Source organism: Aquila chrysaetos, chromosome 9, assembly GCF_900496995.4.
Source record: "Aquila chrysaetos chrysaetos chromosome 9, bAquChr1.4, whole genome shotgun sequence".
Taxonomy (NCBI): Eukaryota; Metazoa; Chordata; class Aves; order Accipitriformes; family Accipitridae; genus Aquila; species Aquila chrysaetos.
Window position 1 is genome coordinate 8,667,914 of NC_044012.1, and position 23,279 is coordinate 8,691,192.

Genomic DNA, 23,279 nt, shown 5'->3' on the forward strand with positions numbered 1-23,279 from the left:
AGAACAACGCTAGTTGTTACTGTGATCAACACATTTCTTCCTTCCTGGAAAAACCCTACATATACAAGATGTGTGTGTATCATTGGAATAGATTGTAATGCAAAGCACTAAGCACTGTTAACATTGTTACTGCATGCAGCAAGTAATACCAGGAGTAACTAGAGCTTATAAATCAAATTTTTGGTCTTGTGCCATAACTAACAGAACACAATGCAGCTATTCAACAGGCATAAACACTGTCTTTCCTTGACAGATACACATACAAGTGGTCTTAAAGAGCAGTGGTCTTTAAGAAAGAGAATTATTGGCTGCACAAAATGAAGTTCATCATCTGTTTAACCCAAAGAAATCCAGTTTAATCCAGTTTTCCTTCATTTAATTAAATTATCCAAAATCACTTCAAGGTTCTCTTTAAAAAGTCATAAGCTGCCTTGCATTTTAACTAAAATTAAGTACCTGAATAGAAAGTAGACTCCTAGAAAATAACACATCTTTTATTACTATTATCATCACCACATGGCTTGGAAATGGCTATTTCATGCTTCTCTGATTCAGTGAAATTTCTACTATAATAATATTTTAATATTAGAAGTAGAGGAAATCCTAGTTCTAACAGAGAAATCAAAAAAAAAAAATCTGAATCACTGACTTAATAAAAACAACAGCACTTGTTTTACATCCCTTATATTTCAAACTTATTAAGTTGTATTTTAACAGATCCATTCCCCATGACTCTATTAAGGTTTTATCTGATGACTTTACTAAGATAATCTACATGCAGGACAAGTTTATTTCTCCTGTTAGGGTTTATGTTGTTGTTTTCTTTGTGCAATCCTTTACCTATATAACACCACAGCTTATAACAATTTTTGCCATATAAAGCTGACAAATCTGACTTCAAGAATCCTAAGAAACAGAGATGCTGTTGTGAAACTGAAATTTTATTTATGTCGAAGTTTAACTACAGAAATCTCCTACTAGTGCAAATACTGTGTTCAGTTGTCTGAAGTGTTGTGTAATGATCTGATTCATGACAGACTGATTGCCTGAAATTGTCAGGAAAAGACATCAGTAATTGGCAATGTTTCTGTTAAAAACAACAGAACATAAGCTATTTCTGAATTAGGATGAAATTCAAGCAACCAAACAGGATTGGTCATCATGAAGATTTAGTTCCCCCCTGAAATTCTTGTATTTTAAAGGATGAGAAAATACTAAGAGTTGTGGTATATCTGTAAAATAATAGAAGCATATCAGTGCATAGCAGAAATGCTTCTGTACAAGTTGCTAAAACAAGAAACAAACACTGCTTCAAAATTAATGTTCCATTTATATTTATTTCAGCACACTGGAACATATTAGAGGAGTACAGATTGTGGCGAGTCTCTGCATGTACATGTGTGTGGGAGGGAGGCAGAAAGAAAAAGATGTGAAACATATTTCTCTGGTTTGTTCCTTAAGTCATTCTTTGGGAGAAAAATAATAATGGAGTTGAAAAGTTTTGTCTCAGTAGATCGCTCGGTTCATTTTATTATGGTCTCCAGAAGAAAGATGAACAAGTCAAGAGCAAAGCTATGTTACATTCTATTTCCTCACTGATAGACTGTCACAAGTTTAACCAAGGACTTGCTCAACATCTTCCACCTCCTTCATTTTTGTCCACTTTTCTACCTCTCATTGCCATGAAAAAGATGTCAGACTCCTGCAAAATGCATGCTTCCACAGGCATGGACAAATGCAGAAGAACCATACATACCCGCTAACCAGGTGGAGTGAGGAGTGTATTTCGACTGTGTATCCTGGAAAGGAGGACAAGGAGGAGGGGAAACTGAGGACAGACTACATTTTCAAGTCCTTGACTTCAAAGGTGAATTTGTAGTTAAGAGGTTTCCAAAGTTCAGCAACTCCATCTGTAAAGAGGTGACTAAGATAGGCCACACACCTAGCTTTAGTCAATATATGGGATGAAAGGACAGATTATACTTTCAGGTTGCTGATCATACCAAAAGAAAAAAGAAAGTAAAATTTCTGTGACAGACGCACAAGCCATGCCAGAAATCATTAATTAAATAAAACCATATTCTTCAGGCCCTGTTCAGACAAAGTTTTCACTCACTTTCATTTTCTGTGGGGTTTTCTTTTTCTTTCATTAGTGCATATAAGACATAAAAATTGTTTAATATAGCCCAGAACTGATATGAATTCTGAATCAATTACCTAAAATTTTCAGAAAAATGAAACATGCCTGCAAAAAGACCAAATGGACCTTTTTTTTAAATAACAGAGTCATTTAGGTTGGAAAAGATCCTTAAGATCATTAAGTCCAACCAAATCAGTGACAATCAGTGACACTCCACCTAACCCTGCACTGAGTTCTTTGCTTACCATTGCAGTAGCAAAGTAATGTAAACAGACTATGTTGGTATGAACTTTTCCCTTTCACTTCAGTGCCTGATTCAGCTTCTACTGAAGTTAGTCAGATCTCTTCTATTCTAGAAGTTTAGTCTAGTCCTTGTCCTTAATATTACATTATCTATTTCCTATATTTAAATTAATTTAAAATTTAAAATGTAAATATAATTTAAATTAAAACAGGGACTTAAACTGGGTACTTTGTTAACTTCAAAGTATCAACACTGATTTATAAAACTTGATAATCAAACTATATTTTTAAAAAGTTAGTATCTTCTTTTCATACAGATACAATACATATTGATGGAATCAGCCCTCATTTTGCTTATCTGAGGGCAGGCTAGCATTTGACATTCAAATGCAACCTCTTTGTTACTTTTCATACCATTAAGCTGTACAGTTATTCAGCAGCCTAACAAATAGTTACTCTGTAATTACCTCTGATCCTCTGTGAACTGAAAGATCCATTTGCAAAACTGGGAAATGCTTGCAATTTTTTGCAGAAGTATCATATTTTGTTTGGTGTATATGCATGATATCATCTTGTCTGAATGCAGAGATAGATCAAAAGGGCTTGGAAAGGCAAAACTAGATTGGAAAAGCAAAACAACTGCTCACATGTAGTTTACAGCTGTGAAGAGGGTCTCTTCTGCCATAACCCTGGTTATAAGAGAAAATCAAAAGACACTGTTCTGTTTAAATTTAGCCATGCACAACAAGAGAGGAAAAGTTATCCGCCACTGCAGTGTGATTGAGAACCAGGGGCCACGGTGAGTGAGCTGTAATTTTGTCCTTGAGGGAGCAGAGGATGCTGAAACTAATTCATATCCACCTTAGAGCTGGAGGGGAATGGGAAGCACAAGCAGCCCCCACCCCTTCTGCCACCCTCCCAAAAACCAAACAACCCAGAAACTCAAGGGTTCCTAGCTATTAGAAATCACTTTGAATGGCAGTCTCCCTTTAATCACAATGTTTGTGTTTTGAAAAATCTATCTTAGTGTCACCACTTCCTATTCATTTTCATGGATGCCAAAAGAAAATGCTAGAAGGTACAGTAGATACTAGATGTACTAGGTAACACATGAGTGCTCATTACACATAACCTACATACTGCAGAAGAGAGTGATCAGACTGCATGAGATATGCACTAGGAGAGAGAAGGGGGGACATTAAAGTAGGGGGAACAAAGGGATGGGCTGAGGCTTGAAAAGAGTTAGAAGGGGCATCCTAATCAGAAATTGTAGCACCTTTTCAATATTTGAGTAGCAATTACGGGTACTTGTCTCTTGTCAGAAGCTCTGGATGCAAACAGCATGCCCTTAGAGACTGTTCTCCTGCATATCTAATTTTGACCACAGTGAGCTTTATATTCATTGTGACACATAATCAAGATATATGTGACACATCAATATGAGTAAACAAATACATAATTCAAAATAAATTATTAGTATAGCTGCTTGTGCGGGTTGTATTGGAAGCTGCTATAGTCATGTCAGGTTTATGACAATGAAAACAATTCTGTTTTATTCACAGATCCTATAGTAAATCCTTAAGGGGAAAAAAAAAAAAAGAAAAAAGTACACTGCCAACATCCTTCCACCCACACATCTATCCAGAGACCAAACTGAAACAAATGCTGGCAGAAAACAACCTGTATTTCTGATACAGTACTGTGTTATTGAGCCTTATTGTCTCTAACTAGGATGCAAGTCAGGCTGTAATTTGCAGTTACAACACTTTCAGTAAATGAACTGTGTTATGTATTTCAGTGGTGAATTGTTATCAGTGCAAAAATTAAAAATATGGTTTAAGCTTTAGCAACTATTAGTAGTAGACTTATAAACTATAAAGAAATGTCTGAAGTTATAGTTACATTTTTTTCAAAAATCAATGCAAATTTAACAAAAAAAAAGAAAAGAAAAAATATCCCTAACTTAAAGAATAAGAAATAGCAAAACAGCATTTGTAATCTGTGGAAGCATCTGCAACTAGGAAGCACTATTCTACAGACCCATCATTTTAGCAAAAGTCGGAGTCTACCAGAACCTTTTGAAAGAAGGTTTTTCCACTTCCTTGTGGCAGCTACCAATAAGTAAAAAAAAGTTAGGAAAACAGGGAACCACAGAAAGCCATAGGGAACCACATCTTTCTGTTACCTTTATTATATACACTAGCAATAATAAAAGCGTGATGAAATGCTACTAGGTCTTTACTTCTTGTGGGTCACAGCTCCACAAACCTAATTAGGATTCCAGATTCTCTGAGCCAGTGTAATGCCTTAATCGTTGTGAGGAAGTAATAGGTTTTCATTTCTAAATATAACAATGAGAAAAAATTTCCTGAAAATAATACAGTGCCATTAAGTGACAGAAAAGGATTTGCCTTAAAAATTAAACCAGTGAAAAGGCAGGAAAACAACTGATTGAAAAAAAGTTTTAAGACACAACAAATGTACCAAGGCATGATTTGCTGCTGTGTTGCTCAATTCCAGCTTAATCAAGGGAGTTGTGCTAGCATAAAACAGTCAGGAATCTGGCCCACACTTTAGAGCAATTATATTGTTAATATGCTAATACATCATGCATATTAAAATGTTATAAAATATTGACTTAGATATGCAAGGTCTTATTGTCAATTATAATTAGCTATGAAATTTTATAATGACTAGGAGCAATAATAATAACAATAAGCAGACTGATTGAGGACAACATGTCTGGAATATTTTGATTTTTTTATTTCAAATTATTTCATGATTGAAGTAAAATAATTAATAGCTCAAATGAAATCTCTCCCTTACTGATAGACAAAATATCAAAATGCTTTAATAAAAATTTTTCTTAAACAAGGATTTATTATACTAGTATTTAAGCGTCATTATTTTTAGAGCTCGTATTCCTTTCTGGGACTGATTTTCTTAACAGTGCAATTTAATTACTCTTATGTTTCCTTCACAGATAAAATATTGCTGGATATGCTGGATTTGAATCAGGTTCTAGGAGTTTAGCATCAAACCATTCTTACTTGCATACCTTCAGCAATAGGCAAAAAGATCTCCCTAGCATATCAGTATGTACCCTTAAAAAATCCTCTCCTCTGTTTTTCAGCCAGAAAATACTGTCATTCTTTGCTATCCAGCAACTTTACTAGAAGCTCAAAGCGTGCTGCTCCGAGTCTTTATTCTAGAAAGAAACGTGCTTAAAGAAGACTAAACCAATATTCAGCTACAAAACTCTACTCCGACCTACTCTCTTGCTTCAGCCTTACAGAAAAAAAAGTGGAGATTTTAAATAGTCACATGCTGCTTAGAAGTAGATGAATTCTGTTTATCAAACTAGATGAATACTACACAGTATGTTTAAGATTAATCATACTTTCTTCAGAAATTCTAATTCAAATGCTCAAAGTGCAGATGGCCAATTGTTAGTTGTTCAGTTAACAATGCACTCATTTTGCTAATATAATACGTATATTGTCTGTTTAACCATGCCTCCAGTTTTCTCAAAGTAATTAACAAACATACTTCACATGAATTAGTCAAGCATGTTTTCACTAATGACCCTTGTATTCCTTACTTGTATCTGTTTGGTGCCCCAGAAAGCCTTATTCCCTTCTAAAACACCACCCAGTATCCTAACCTTTTCTGCTTTAAGCTTTGAGCAGTGTTTTCAATTCTAGTATGTCTGTGAAATCAGAATTTGCAAATCTAGAACTAACATGTCTATCCTGGCTTTATAATGCCCTGAAACCAGAAATAAAAGAAGTTAGACTGTTCATGCAAATCTCTATCCTTTTCCTTGCCATAATTATGTTTATTACGTCCTCTGACTTTTTTTTGCACTGAATTACTCAATGCTTTCTTCACAGCTGCCTTACGTGCCTTCCTCTGAAATCAGAGGTTGCTAACTTCTATTCAGCATCCCGTACCTGAATTTTAATGCTTGCTCCTGAAGTAGAGACCATTTTATATAGGCATTGTTTCATAAGTACACTCCATTCCCATTCATATTTTGTCATAATATGGCCACTCCCATGTTATTATCCGTGTGGATCACCTCTCCTGCTATTCTTGAGCTGTGAAAAACACTAATGGGAAAGTTTGTGATATGCCTGAATGCACTTTCATAGCTGAGAACTGCAAACTAGCTTTATGTGATATACCAGCCCTCCACTGACCAATGGCAAACGCTCTGTGACCCATTAGAATCTATGGAGTTCTCTGTAACCCTGTATTTATGTGCAAATGAATAAAAACTACCTTACCAAATTCTGTGTTTCTGTGCAAAAATGATGGATTATCTAGTTTGAGTTCCACTAAGCCAGAGAAAAAAGGGTCAAGCAAAAAAGGTTAATATTCCTGAGCTTCTACTGTTTAAACCTCCATAAAGGCTTATTTCCTTCTCTTTCTAAAACTTACTGAAATATACTTAGCCCTAAATTAGAGGTAATTATATGATGCACCAAAGTAACTTCCTAAAATGTTAGAATTATTGCTAATAATGCCTATAGTCATTTTTACAATAAAAGGCTAAATAGAATTAAATAAATGAAAGCAGGAGCAAAGGTATTCATGGCATTAAAAAGCACATTGTAGCTGAAGGCTTATTCTGAAGAGTAATTATGTCTCTCTTCCTTTTTAATTAGTGTCCTTGTATTTTTTAAAGGAATATACAATATAGATAACTTCAGTAGAGCATGTGCTGGGTGATGATTCAATTACTGTATTTATATTCTTGGTAAACCATAAAGAGTCTTTCTGGCTTTATGCCCTTTCCCATTAGGTGATAAAATTGCCTCATAGTTCTTCATTTCTAAAGAATGCAGTTGGTATGGGTAATTACCTTTGTCAGATAGAGCCCACAGTTTTGTCCTTGAGATTCCTATGCTCTATGCCTTGAAAATATTTATTATGGTCAAATCACCATTTACATTTCAAGACCTTGTCTATATTTTCATCTATTGCTTTGACTAATAATTCATGAGAATTTCTACTAGTTGTGGCAGTTCTGGTACTTTGCCAAGTACTTGGGCAGGGGGCTTCACTAGCCACTGGTATGCTTACTGTTTGGCAAGTGAAGCTGAATACCAAGAATGGTTTGACAAAGCAGTCAATCAAAATTAAAATAGTAGCTCCATGACTGCAGTGCCTGGAGAATAAGGAAAACAGAAATTCCATTAAACCCCTTCGTTCAGAGATTTAAAACTTGGCTGAAAGCATTGCTCTAGGCTAAAAGAAATATCCTCTCCCAGGCAGTCCTGCACTGGCTTTGGAATTCCCCAGAAGGCTGATTTGTTGCATATCTGTGCATGTGATGCACAGAGCGTGAGAAGAGGGAGAAGTTTTGGAAGAGTCGCCTTGTAACCCGACCAACAGAACAAATGGATGCACGCTTCACCTCTGTATTTCCTGATGTGTCTGAAAAAGCTTGAGTCTATACTAATTATAAAAGAACCCATCCATGCTCGAATATGCTCACGGTAGTACCTCACAAATGGTAACTGAGATTCAACCTGAATGAAGTCTGAGGAATCCAGTGCTGCACATGGTCATAAGAAGGTTAGGAAGAAAATAGAAATCCTGAGTGGCCCGCTCAATGTTATGTCAGGTGAAAGAAAGCTTGGGGACTTTCAAGGGATCATCATTTAGTTGTCTTTAAAGTTTATGAGCCATGGTTTCTGTTATTTGCTGGTGTGTTTTTCACAAATCTCAGAGGCTGCCAACTGGAGTATGTTTAGAAGTTTTTTCTTGTTGAAGTCTATGGTACCATTCAATGAATTTCTACTATGTAATACACATATTCTTGAGAAAAGGATTACCTCACTTTTTTAAAAAAGAATTCCAGATAAGCATTGCTAATAGTGAATGCATTATAGTATACTGTTTGTTTTCAAAGAATTCACTAGAATCCTGTATCTCAAGCAGATCTCGGCTACAGTTTAGGAGGGATGAGTATGCAAATATGAGGATAGTCATATTTAATTTGGAGGAATGCTGTGCAGTTAAATTATATTACTAATACACTTCTTTCTTGCCTAAGTTAAAACAGCTTCTCTGAGATAAGTCTTTGCTTTTGTTTCAAACTACATTAGTTCTCCATTTATTACTGCTTTTGTTATATCAATTAACCAGCAATGACTGAAGTATAAGGCATTTCCTTAGTATTAATGAGACACACAGTAAGGATGTTAGCGAAATATCTGCAATGTGGCTGTTACAGCCATTAGAAGATGGAAATGGAAATCCATAGAGCTGGAGGCAGAAAGAAGATAGAGTTTAATTATTATATGCCTTATACATGTATGACAATCTGACAGCTTGAATGATCAGTGATTCTGAACTCCATTCAGAATCTGTGCAAACTATAGCAAAAATGTTCTAATAAATAAATCATGGCTATTTGATTTTCTTTTAGTAGCTGAGTAGCATTGACAACACATAACTCAGTAAGTACTGCAAAACCTGTACAAGAAACTGAGAGAATACCGAGGAGGTTAGCCCAGCCTGAACTCTGCTCTGCTTCACTGCCCAGCAAAATTGCTAACCAGTTAATGCAAGCAACACAAGCATGTCAATGTGAACAGTAGTTATAGCTATAATTGTAACTTATACAAACTAAAAAATTTATTTGTGCGTTCAGATGAATGGGAGCACATATGACTATTAGGATCCTGACTTTACTAGATTTTACTGAATGGCAGAAAATTCTATTTCAAAAAAGTACCAAAGAACCAAAGATGTGATGAGCCTTTGTACATACAAAAAAGATGCACCAAAAGAAACGTCTGTAAGTTAATCATTCATTCTTACTGAACTGCATTTCAGGCTCTCAAAGAATACTTGCATATGCCCCCAGATTCCTTTCCTCTTCAGGGCATAGCTCTAGAGAGCCCGAACATAAGAGCAGCATAATCAGCCCCGACTTACAAAGCAAGGCTATATCTATCCCTGTTCTCTCAAGCATCTAACTAAAATAAACCTCCCAACCTTGGCATACAATTTTAAGATTGCGTAAGTCTCAACTACACACCAAAACAATGGGAAATCTCCTTAGTCCAGTATTTGAAGTCCAGAGCCAGTGACAGAAAACAAAGTTCACCTTTTACATCCATAGACCAAAAGGTATGTTCTCAGGGAAAGGTCATTTTGCCAGGTAGCCTGCTTCCTCTAGCCTGTAATCATCTCGATGTTCCTGCTCCTGACTCATTCAGCAGAGTAAACTTGGATGTATAGCAGTGTAGAAAGAAAATTTAAAGAATCAATTCATAGGTGCAATAACTTTCAATATCCCTCTTGTCATGAGTGTTAGTACATATACTTCCGCGAATCCTAAGCCTGTATTTCAGAGGGATCTTTCAAAGAGGTCAAAATTCTTTGTAATATTCTCTTCTCTTAAAAATCCATGCGACAGAATTCATCAACATAGAGGACTAACTACACGACCAGAGAGGAAAAAAGCTGAACAACAAAGAAGCAAAAATTAATTTGACAATATAAGAAAGAAGTATAAGAAATCATACAAAAAGGAATGGAATATTTAAGAGTAGGCAGATCTAAGGGTAGTAGTTGAGAGGATCAAAGCTGCAGAAGGAATTTATCTACTGTTTTTTCATTAAATTCATGGAAAATGTATAACTGAATTTGAAATACTGAAACTGTCACCTAAATATCACCTCTACCACATTAATCACTTTCAGTCCAGTCTTTTTCACTGATCGCTTTTTGCATTGTTTCATCTTTAGTAACCAAAAAAAAAAAGATTCAGATGGATGAGATATTTGAAGAATTATCTCTAGGGGCATGCGACCAGTATGCAACATAGTTACCGTGATTTAAACAGGAGGCATAAAACTATATGCAACTTATCTACATATTTTGAGAACCAAAACATAAAGAACAAAAGTTTGGGCAACTGTCTGAGGGAGAGCCACTCGGCAACTTTTCCTTTGTCTGTCTAATTAAGTTTAGTTAGTCACGGGTTAGTTTAATTACCCGTGAAGAAAGGCTGCAGACAACTAGAAACTCCTTCACAGAGGCTGGAAAGAGTCTGCTAGTGATGGCAAAGTGAAAGGAGGGAAATGCCACCCTCCAAAATGTCTCACTCCACACAGGTCTCGGCATATGATGCTAATAGTATTTGTCAACAATAGCATGAATTTGTTCTGAATTAGAACTAGCCAGACACTTGCCTACGAATACAACAAGAAAATGTCCTTCTAAAAATAAAACAAACACCACCCCAAACTGGTCTTTTGCCTGTTAAGCACTCACAGAAAAGAGTCACAGTCCCCACTGGCTCATACTTTTGTCTTTCTACTCCTAGTTTTGCTAGACACGAAAGGGTTAAGTTCACATTTTGGGGCACTCAGATTAAAAAGCAGCAGCATGTTTAAAATTGTCCACAAACATTCTAAATCTGATTGCTTTCAAAGAGATCAGCCCTTCTGAATCTAAAAATCTTCATCCTCAAGTCAGGTGAAAATGCAGAAGTAGTTACGCTCAATTCAGCCAGACCGGTCTTGTCTTGGAAGATTCCCAACTGAGACAGTGGCTGAGGGATGATACAAAAGAATAACTTTGTCACGGTGACAGAAGAAACCTGCCCAAAATTACCTGTGCTTAAAGCACAAATTTAGCTGCAGGTAACTTACCATCATGAAGTTCTGAAATAGTGATTTATGTTTTGGCAAAACTTGGTGTTTATCTGTGAAAGTGCTGATAAATCAGGGTATATTTAGGGTCTACCATGCTGGGAATCAAGAAGAAAAACCCGGTATCACAGCTTGCAATTAGTAAGGAAGCGTAATGGCAATGAAATGGTCTGATCATTGCCCCACATGAATAGAAGTGAGCCTTGAACAGAACCTGGAAAGCAGCTAGCCTAGGAAGAGAAAATTCTCCAGTACAAATGATGCTGACATATTTATTTTTATGGGAGAGATCAGCAGTCCATTAATATTACTGTCAGTGAAAGCATCATAATGACACACATTGTATTTTCATTTGCTGCTTGTGTCTGCCTCCAACAGATTTCTGTTATTTTATAACAGAGATTTTGCTTATTATTGTGTTGGAAAAAAATCTAAAAATGCCCATTTTACCCTGCTTGACAGTTCTATGAACAAATTTAGTTTCTCAGTGAGGAGTTAAAAAATAATTTCTCTTAAATAAGCAAAGATAGTAGTCTATGAAATTAAGCTCTTGTTTTATGTAAATGTCAAATAATTGTATTAGGAATGCGAAAATAAGCCATCAGCAGGAACGCAAATGCTTAGAACAAGATTGGCATTATTATTTTCATAGCCAGTCTGATAAGAGGCAATTTTACAATAGTGATAGATGCTGAGGCTCCCATGAAGTCTAATGACAAGGGTGATTTCTTACAAAATTCTTGAGTATATAATTATGTTTTAAAAATCTGAAGATGCAAGAGGCAGACTTGATTCTGATGTGGCTTAGTAAAGTGCACTTCTGTTAACTTTGCTCTGACACATATAAGGGAGAACAAAAAATGAATTGGAGGTGTTTCTTGAAAAATTATTCTTTTTATTTTGTTCTTTTTTGACTTTTTGGAGGAAACAAAATGTACAATTTCTTCATGGTACATCTTACTATTCCAATGTCTGAAAACTTTGGATCGCAAACTAAATAGTTCTGCTTGCCATGCCATTGGTAAATCTCATGTTCTGACATTCCTCATGTCTCGAGAAAATTAGTATGGAAGTTTTATATCTTTGTCCTTTAAAAACATGAAAATTATTAACTGATTTGATATTAACCTGGGCAAAATATGCCCTACGAAACCAAAGCTTACTTTCTTTCCTTATGTAGTTTGATGCCCTATCTCAGCTTGGCTTTCCTGCAAGCAAAAATTATTCTTGCTAATTTATCAAAGTAGTGTTTGCCTGCAAGAGTTAACAGTAATTAACAGGACACTGTTGGCACTACTGCACTATCGGCAATGAAATACACAAATTATTAAGGTAGGTCATAGGAATACAGTTTACAGGGGTTGTAAGCTGAGAGCTTAGTTTATACTCCGACCTATCTTTCTCATTTATGTATGCTATTTCAGTTACCTGTCACAGATTCCTAACATGTTTGGTTTTGAAAACAAGTACCACAGAAAAATATTGGACAACAAAAATGGGCCAAATAAGCATATTTTATCCTCCCATTCATTATGTTCATAGCTGAGCTGCAGTATTATGAAACCGAGCATTAAAAGTTCTGTATCATATCCTTTAAAAAAGATACTCTGGGGGAAAAGCAAGCATTAACATCACCCTATTTTCTACTGCTAGAATTAGCAGCACTGATCATCAGGCTCTGAAGACAAATATTCTTACAACAATGTGTCAAGTGTGTATGCACGTATGGGAATTACGCATATACACTGATTGCAGAACAAATATGTCAGCAGAAACATTTTCATAGTTTGTGTTTCAGTTAAGACAAAGACATGGGATGACAGACCTATGTTCTGAATCCGTTCTTTTGCTGCAATATGTTTGTCAAATGTGTAGTCTAAAATACAGTGTGAATATTAATAATAAATTATATTGTCACATGTGATCTTGTCAGCAGCACTTGCAATTCCAAATTAATCAAGAATTCTTCTTGATTAAAATCTAGGACCCATATTCCCTGACAGGGTGACACTCCTGGCTCCCAATGACTTAGGTGTACAGATGAGTCACAATAGTTTTGTGGATCTGAACAATCCATGTTCGTGTCTATAGCTGTCTATGAGTAAATTTATTCATATGTATCAAACAGGACTACTTTCATGCAATATTACCCGTGTGCTTAATCATTTATGGTACTGAAACATGATATCACTCAGCATTAAGAACTTCTGGGTTGAGTCTACAATATAATTCTACAATAGCAAAACTTTATTTTTTCTGTCTTAATATAACTAAATATAAGGCTTTAGTTTGGAGGGTTTTTTAAACAATTTTTAACATTTACCCTATATACCCTGTCCAAATGTACCCATGTATCTCTTCAAAATCTATACTGCTGCACTGACTAAAAAAAAATGCAGTTTTGAAAACTAAAAGAAATGGACCTTCAGCAGAAACTAACTTTTCTTTCAAAAATTCTGTAATTTAAAAATCCAACGTGTTTTACTTTTTACTGAACTATATACCGTTTCTACTGCACACACCATTAAAATTAATTGTAAAACCAACAGAACTAAAAGTCAGTATACACAAATACTTACTAGTTTCAGTAGCTACAATAGTTATGTTGTGCCACATATTTGTTTCTCTGTCCAGTGGTGTTGCCAAAGTTATTTTCCCATCTTCTGCGTTAATGTTGAACTGTCTCTCAAGGTCAGTATGCCGATCAATGGAAAACCTACAAAAGAGACATCCCTGTAATCTACTTAATGAAGTTGGTGTAATCCATACAATCACAAGACAATTTAGGGAGCCCTCTCAGAGCTGCAGTTTTACAGCCAAATGGATTAAGAAGCTCGATAGGATAATAATTTATAAGACAAAATGACAAACTGAGACTAAAAAAACCTTAATAATTATTGCCCAAGGAGTAATTAGCTGTATACCCAGTGTGAAGGTCATAAAATGCCCTCAGGTTCACTGGGTAACATCTTTGAAAAACGGTGCTGATCAAGAGTTAATTACACAATCCATCACATTTATCAGACAGTTTCTATGGTATTTCACAGTTACTGATGATAATTTCGACTTCATGGTGGACTTCATGGTTATTTTAAAAAGGGCTGAATAATATTATTTTACCAATAAATTTCAGATTAATGAAGCATGAACTATTCACCAAGCATATTATTTGGTTATGGTTCAAGCAGCTCCATGGGCAGAACGTACTTAGTGAATCACCATTTTTGTATAAAACACTTCAAACACTGAAGGACTGATTGTTTTATGGATTGACATCACGGATTTTTTAACAAAACAAGTTTCATCTGACAAGTAGTCAGACTTTCCAAATGTGAATGTCCAGGTAAATTATGCAGCCGAAACAGAGCTAGCTTGACAACAAGAGTGAGCTGCAGTAGATTGCTCCAATGGTGCATTAAGCAGGATGATGATTTAAAGCTCAGAACAGGATCTCCAGGAAAGCTTTTATGTTTGTCCATTTTCACAGAGTTATTTCATGAATGTATTATTCGCAAAAAGAAACTAAATCACAAAATTAAGCCTTCCAATTTTTTGACAGGAAAGGTACGAAATGAGAGAGTTTAGTGATAAACTATTGATATGGTTCAACAAAAATTGACTTCAAGGGGTTTTACTGAATCCTAATTGTGGATTTATATAAAAGCCTTTTAAGCCATTGTGTCTATGTATTACAGAACCTAACAGCATGCACTGACAATTTTTACATCTGTTCTGCATTATATCTAGGCACAATAGGGTGAGTTGGGATACAGTATCAGACTGGATTACATTATATAGTGGTCAGAAAAGTGACTCAGACTGTCAGTTTCTCATTACATTTCTACTTTTTGCAAATATGCTGTTAAATTCACTGATAAAAGAACAACAGCATATTTTGCTACAGTGACAATGGCACAGTTATCTGAAAATCAGTTATTCCATTCGGTTTTATGCTTTATCATAAGCACTTTACAAAAAAAGTTCTGATTGAGAAGTTCCTTTATATGCTACAATAAACATATTCTGATGAACTCAAACCCATTCCAGCATAATATAATTGATTTCTATAGACATAGCATTAGGATCTGATTTCAAAGCTTAGGATTATGGCATTCATCTTTTTTTATTTCAGTGTCAGGTACAGTTCACTTTCAAAAAATTAGTTCTCAGTTATGAACATTTATCAAAATCTTAAAGTTTAAATGTTTAAAGACTGTATTACTAAAGAGCAAGGCTAGCATGACCCCACTGGTAAGGTACTCAACTAACGGACTTAAGAGTGAAAACCCCTGTTTAACTAGGAAATGGGATTTGTTAGACATTTAAGTTCTCTGTTTTTAAGCTCTGAGAAGAACTAGTTTTACTCACTTAAAAATGAGTAGTTTAGTTAAGAAGAGTACCAGGAAAAAAATATGAGGTAAAATTCCAAATATATGTGCCTAAAGCTAGGCACATGCATCTATATTTGGACATTTAAGTAAACTGATTTTCTAGTGAGCTTCACATACTCAGTTCTCAATGGTTTAATGGGAATTGTGCTATCCTCAGCATTTCTGAAAATTAGGTCACTTGTGTGGAAGAATAAAGCTGTAGGTGCCTAACTTAAGGCAATCATTTTTGAAAATGTTTCTTAACCTTATTTTGATGTCTCCCTAGTTCCAATTAAAGTATTAGAAATAAAATTCTGGTACTAGTGAAGTCAGTAAAAAAATATCTTACAGACTTTCACAGGTTTAAGATTTCACTCAAGAAAATACAATAAAGACAGCAATCAAGATAACTTTTTTTAAGATGTCATCACTTAAAACTAACTTTTAATTCTTAATGTTTATGTAGTGATGCAGAAAAAACTCTTCTGATATCAAACATTTATGAAATTTTTACAGTCCATAAATGAAATAAAATATGAAATGCTTATATGCTATTTAATGTTTAGTTAACCTGGGCTTGACATAAATTCCATTGAGATAAGACACAGCTTTTCTCTAAGGATCAATCCTTTTTTAAACTTCCATTCACAGTTTTCCTGCAGTACATTTTTTGAAGTTATAAAACTGGGAATGTAACATCTGTAAGTTTATTATATTGCATTTCATCTCATCCCAACAGTATTTATTCACAATGCAAAACCAGCATTCAAAATGAAACATTAACATAAGTTACATGGCTTTACAAGAGTACAAAGAGGTAAAACCCTCTCCTGATTTTAATTTGATAAATATTTGGTACAAAAATAAAAAATTCAATCTGCAGTGTCATAAACCTGGGAAAACTAATAGCACATTTGCAGTTGCCTTTTCATGATAATGGTATTGTAACTCTTTTTAATGGGAATGCATTGTCAGATCCATAAGCTATACATAAAACATACATTTCTCTAAAAATGAGAAAATAATATATTGGGAAATAATATCTTTTGAAATTGCCATAAACCCAACACAGGAGGTTTTGGTTAGTTTATGGTTCTGCTATGGCAATTATAGGAACAACCCCATAGTGGTTTAACAGAAGACTTAAAATGATTCTCAGTCCTGCTCCTGCACTACTGCTATTGCTGTTATGGCTTAATTTGATCTATTCCTTATTTGCACCAATGTAAATAAGAGCAGAAATCCTTTTTTGCTGCACCTGCTGAGATTTGAATCACAGTATGGATACCTCATCAGTGGTAAATCACCATTGTTTATTAATGCCAGGCAGATTGGACATGCTACTTAGTGACAGATAAACAGCTGTACCATTAGGGAGGCAGAAAATATCGTGTCTAGGTTTTTAAGGCCTGCTGTGAATTAAGAAAATGATCAACTGCTGCCAAAGATGAAATCTCTGTTGATATGAATGGGAAAACCTGCCACAGTGAAGCTTATCTCTCCGCAGAGAAAGACACTGAAGGGCAGTGATTTATAGGAGGGCAGATACAGTATAGGGAGAAAGATTATTACTCATGCTTTTTTTCTATGCACTTGGATCATGCTTTATCCAAGATGATTTACTGCAGATAAATAGACCATGGTTATAAAATAACAAGAGAAACATGAAATAAGTACTACTGGAATCAATAGATTTGTATGCTAATAGATAAAGATCTTTTTATATATATATATATATATACACACACACACACATATACTATAAGCGCCAGAATGTACCACCCTTACTAAATAAACTACAGTAAAGCTTTATAACTAGCTTAGCTGAATTCGCTGGGTCCCTTTCCCAAGAGATACATGCGGTCTAGATGTGGTAAGATGTGAGCCACTGATGCATGCTTCTGAAATGACTAGGCTAGAATAAGACAAACTACTGACCATGTTTACAATTACTAGCCAAATTTGTAAATCCTTTTAACCAGCAGGCTTAAAAGTGAGCGAGGCCCTTAAGCAACACGCACAGAGGAATAGCAAATAAAGATAAAAGAGAAATTTTGCTGCTTATTTTAAAAACACTGGGTTATGAAAGATGTTATATAGTTAGACTAACCTAACAACTGATATGAAGAGATAGTTCATATTCATGGGAGAAACGGATAATGAAAGCAAAATTCAGGTGAATATCACATTGTCACTTAGACATTCAAAGATGCCTTTGCTTATCCATAACTAGGGCTCAACAACAACAACGAGAAAAGTCCCATACAACATATGCATCCTTTAGTCCCATCCATCTAAAGGTGTCTAAATTTGGCTGATACAGAGATTTCAGACTAATAACCACTGCCAAAACTCTACATTTGACACAAGACATTGCTAAAAAACCCTCTTCAGGTATTTTCATAAGGTGGGCACATTCAGAACCAGACTGGTAACCCAGCTATACACCTGCTTCTAAATCTATGATAGGCTTCATACTTTTTAGATCAAGTGATGGAAAGATCAGAGAATATGTTTCATCTCTTCTAAGCAAGCATAAAAACCAAAGTACTGTTATATTGGATAGAAATGACGTTAAACAACTTTTTTTAAAAAAGAAAACATATAAGTTTCTTTCCCGGCTGTTTTCTATAATAATTTTTCTAAATTCTTTAATGTTTTGTCTCATGACTCAATTATCAGACTATTTCCATGTTCAGAGATATCCAAGTTTTATTTCATTTATGGTACTGCAATACTCTGAGTTTACTGAGTCTCTGCGCACAAAACTAAAGTGCAGCAGATGTGGTATTGGTAGCACATAAACTGATTCATATTTTCGTTTGTGTTGCTAGGGTTTTTATAACAAATGTACACAAAAGCTCTAACCAAAATATTGATAGAACAGATATCTGTTGAAAAATATAATTTCCTTGACATGCAACTGGTTGTTGTCTCCTGAAATTCTGTTTTAAAGAAAAAAATACATTAAAAAATGGCCAGGCAATATTAAAACAGTGCAGAATGTTTTAATTCTGTTTTTCAGATTTTTAACTTATGTTTAGTATTTTTGAAAGTGTATCATAGAACATATACATAAAATTTACATCATATATGTGATACAATAACAGAATAAACACTTGAAATGCACAATGAAAATGAAACATTCTAATCCAACAAAACAATGCTTCCACATATTTTTGTTAGAACCTGCCATGTTCCAACTTTGTCTGGAATTGGAAAAAAAGTAACTGCATTTCTGCTACCTACTTGTCTCTGATGAATATTTTTGTTACCGTAATAGTAGAATAACTAAATTGAAATCTCTTTTTTTTTTGCCTTAAAATTTTTTTCATGCAAAAAATGAAAAAGGGGAATCTGGACTTTCCAGAGCTATCCCAGATAAAGCCAAATTAATCAGGTGAGCAAACAAAAAAAAAAAGTTGCGTAGAAAACTGAGCTCTGTATATTTCTTAATTAGCTATGAAGCCAATACTGTAGAGAAATTAAATCTTACAAAGTACTGCATATAATATTTTTAAAGAAGATACAAATCACACTAACTAATTACTTTTTTGTTTAAATGTAATGTATTTGGGCCAGTTCTGTTTCATGTGTATCAATTGTTTCTATATGACTTTATAAGTAATAACATTCTAATTCAGTTTGCATATATAAAATATTTTTGCTTTTAAAAGCTTGAAAACATCTTGATCTATAAAATGATTTAAAAATGGAAATGAAGTAAATATTTTACTCAGTTCAATTTTTCAGGCTTGGACAGAATAAAGATGCTCTATTTTAGGATGTAGGTAGGCTTGTAGCTGGTCTAAATTATTAGGAGTTTGGGGCAGGACTAGAAAAGAATTCAAGGGAAACAGAGCAAGACTGGAAAAATAGCCAAGGTAAAACTGAAGCAGAGTTGAAGCCAGGCTGAGATGAGGAACAAAGGGGACACAATTAAGAGGCAGAGGAGCACAGCACTAAGCCAAGAGCAAAGCAGAACAGGGTAGAGGGAAGGAACTAAGGTTAAATTGAAAGAGAAATTACTATCGAGCTGGAATAAAGGGAAGAAAGCCAACTTGCTGCCACCATGGCTGGTTTCACACACCTTTCAGGAGACCCTGTCTTTGTAGCAGCAGTGCAAGCCCTTTTTCAAAGACGCCAGTGGACAGCCATAATAGAATTAGGCTGGAGCCACTGCTTAAATTGTGATAGATCAAACTCTATGCATTCTATATCACTTTTTTTTTTCTGTTTACATAAAATTTTTCTAACCTTGGTAACTACCCTTATTTATTTCCTATTTCTATGATCAGATCATCCTGAGAGCTTTGGTAAGAAAATAAATTTGGTGGCTATTAACACTGTCTGGGTTGTGTGCTGCAGTAGAAAAATATATTAATAATTAATTTGTACAGAAATCTGTGATAGTTAATGCTACGTTTATCTAGTTTTGAAAGGATGATTTAAAAATTAGAGACTCTAACGTACTCTCCAACATCTTCATACACAAGTTCTAATACATCCAAACATGTTGGAAAGTCTGAATTTCTAATTCTGAAAATACTAAAATATGATATGCAACATGTAGGTCCCCTAATTAAAGGTTTACAGTTTGGCTCTGCGACAAATCTGATGTAAATGACGATGATTAGAAAATGGTCTCAAGTGATAGATTGTAACAATTAGCATCATCCTCACAATGCTGAAGACTGCTTGTGTAGCTTAAATTCCCTACGGCAGTAATGTACAGTGATGATTATTATTAAATAGAGTCTCTACAAATATACCTTTACTATGAAATTGATGTTTTGGTGTTTGTTTTCATAATGCAGGCAGTACTATACATAGCAAAATGTGTTTTGGGAACACTTGCATCATACCATACTAACCATTACAAAGGGGGAGGGGAAGATGCATGCTCATCAAAATGAGATAAAAAACACTGATCTGATGAAACTGGAATAACAGATTTTGTTCAAGTTAGATCAAAAAGGGAAAATATTGTAAATCAAAGATACAAAAGTAATATGGGCATAATAATCTCTGACTTTCTTTGTTTAAACCAGGAATGGGTTTAGCCAAAGGAATACAAAATATGTTTTGACAACCTTACAACTACATGGAAAAAACCTCAGTATTGTTAGTGCAGACACTAATGGATTATTTAAAATAACTGCAGAGATACACACTGATGACTCAACCCCACCCGACCTCATACACCCTATTTCTTATTTTCATTGCATTCCTACTGTTTCATAAGACTACTCGTGTGGCAAGGAGCATTTTTGTGATTTTGAAAATGATCTGAAATGATAAATCTAACATCATAAAAAAATTCCTATACAGGTATTTTCTTAGAAATAAAACAGCATGAGAACAGTGTCATAAAATGTATCAAAAATATACTTAGTATTCTGCCAGTAGTTTTTTCAAAGAGAACTTTAAAGCAGCACTACCTTATAGGACTGGAAGACACGTCAGGGTCATGGGCAGTCACCTGACCAATCACAGAGTTAATAGCAGCATTTTCATGCACTTCCACTAGGTAAGTAGGTGATGAAAAGACTGGTGGCTCATCAGCGTCCTCTACTACAATTTTTACCGTTGCTGTATCCTTGAATGGTCCTCCACTGATGAAGCGAGGATCAACATGAACATTGGCTGCTTCTACCTTCAGAGTATAGGATTTTTTGGTCTCAAAGTCCAGTGGCTGTTAAGAATGACAAAGATAAATGTCTTTTACTAATGGCCACAGAGAAAGAACAAGTGAATATAATGCTGATGGATGAAAGTTATGTGCATTTAAGCACATTCAGTGAATTTTAATGTAATCACTTCCCACTCCCAGAAATCCAACCTGCAAATTTTCTAGGCATATATTGATATCTGTTTATTAACCAGCCTCAGAGAAAACAAGACTGTTTGTTTTCTTGCTTTCCACAAAAAATTTACCAAAATATTCTCTCATGAATTATACTATTACAATTACATATCAGATAAATACTACAAATTTGTTAGTGATGACATGACTTGCATACTAATCGTGCACTTAATCAGTGCTTTGGTAGTTGGAGATAAGAAAAAAAATTATACTAGCTTTACAAAGAATAAATATTTTATTACTTCCAAAACAGTGTGAGAAATGCAAAAAACTAGCAGTTATTATTTTTTGGACATGAGAGGCATTATGTGGAAAAATGTAGAGCTAATCATATAAGAAAGTACTTCAATATTATTGCACTTCTGGTAACTCTGCATTTCTGTTTATAGGGGTAAATGAGGTAGACATCTCTCAGGAATTTCTTAAAACTGTAGCAATTCCTATTTCTGTATCTTTTTTTTTTTTTTTTTTCCAGAGAGAGAAACACGAAACCGACTACTTTATTCTATCAATATACCTGCCATATCACCATTGGTTTTACTATTTTACAGTTCCATATTAAAACACAAAAGATGAAAACACAGTGGATTTAAAGGAATGAAATACCAAATAAAAAACAAATCTGTGACACTTTTGAATATTAGAATTTTTCATTATAGGAGATTCAAGTTTGTGTCTTGAAGCACATCAGTATATTCACTATATAATTCTCTTGTGTCTCACAATGATTCAAATTTCAAAGATGCAAATTGCCTAGCATTGGAAAGATATTAAGATTTGCATTACAATGTCCCAGGGATAAAAAGAAAAGGACATAGAAACTCTGAATCTGCAATGCAAATACCAGCAAGAGCACAAATAGGAAGCTTCAGGAAGTCTGTCAAAGCCTTCAATATGTGTACTTTCAAATTTTGTTGATTTTTTTCAGGTATGAATCAAGCTCTAATGGGATTTGCTCTTTCTCACAAATTCTAGTAAACATGAGAAAACCTTGCTTCTTCAGCAGCTCATAAATTAGTAAGCTTTTGTAATTATGAATGGTAATTTATAAATCAGCATATTCACAATTTGCCAATCATAGCTCCTGTATCATTTTTTCAATTGCTTTTCATATGCTTTACAGAAATGACAGCACCCCAATACATTTAGTCATGCTTAATCAGAATATCATATTGAAAATTTACTCTGCATTGTCTAAACCCCATGAATTTATGCTGGAGAAAATCTGTTGGTGAACAGTACCCTCCATACATCATCTACTGTAGTAGAACCAAAATTATTATTGCTGTCAAAATAAATATATGAAACAACATTATGTTAGAGAGTCAGTTATGAAATAAAGCCAAGGGAACTGGGGCAAAAGGCTAATTGCCTTAGTTTACAAAAGAGGCCACAGCATACAATAAATAACAGGAAGGAAGATTGGGGATGTATATCATAATTTTCTCTTTAGGAAAACAGATCTAAATTTAGATAAATACAGATCATTTTATTATACATCTACAGTGCTGACCTACTCACTGAGAAACAGGTACTCTGCCTGACCTCTTTAATTACAGGTACAAGTTAAATATTAATTATGTGTACCCACTGGATTCTTCTTTTTTCACTGGAATGTCATGGTTTGGTTTTGGGTTTCTTTAAAAAAAAAAAAAAACAAACAAAGATTCATTCAGAGTGCTCTGTGCTACATATTTAAAACCCTCTATGCCAGTGTTATAAGTTATGTTCGTATCCTTTTTCGGAACACAGCATGAGAATCGGCTCTCTTCTTCCCCAGAAAGTAATGAACATTAAATATGCAATTAATGTTTCATTGACTTTACTAGCCAAGTTTTGTCCTAGATATGCTGTCTCTCCCCATATTTCTGTATATAATTGGGTGGTCTTTCTGTTGTATACCTGCAAATACCTCGTCTTGCATACATCAAGACTGTACCAGCATAGAAAAGGTAAGGGTTGTAGCCTTCTTTAGGGCCTGAATT

General features: G+C 34.7%; 1 protein-coding gene across 4 annotated transcripts in view; it reads right to left on the minus strand.

Moving 5' to 3' along the window:
• CDH8 (cadherin 8) overlaps positions 1 to 23,279 on the minus strand; it is a 149,893-nt gene that overhangs the window by 35,499 nt on the left and 91,115 nt on the right. For all 4 annotated transcript variants that reach the window (XR_003925073.1, XM_030026089.1, XM_030026090.2 and 1 more), the window contains exons 7-8: positions 20,870 to 21,123; positions 13,638 to 13,774 (exon numbers count right to left, since the gene is read on the minus strand). Coding sequence is in view for 3 of the 4 variants with exons in the window: in XM_030026089.1 (XP_029881949.1) it covers positions 13,638 to 13,774; positions 20,870 to 21,123 (391 nt within the window). In the remaining variant the exon portion in view is untranslated. The remainder of the gene's footprint in view (positions 1 to 13,637; positions 13,775 to 20,869; positions 21,124 to 23,279) is intronic.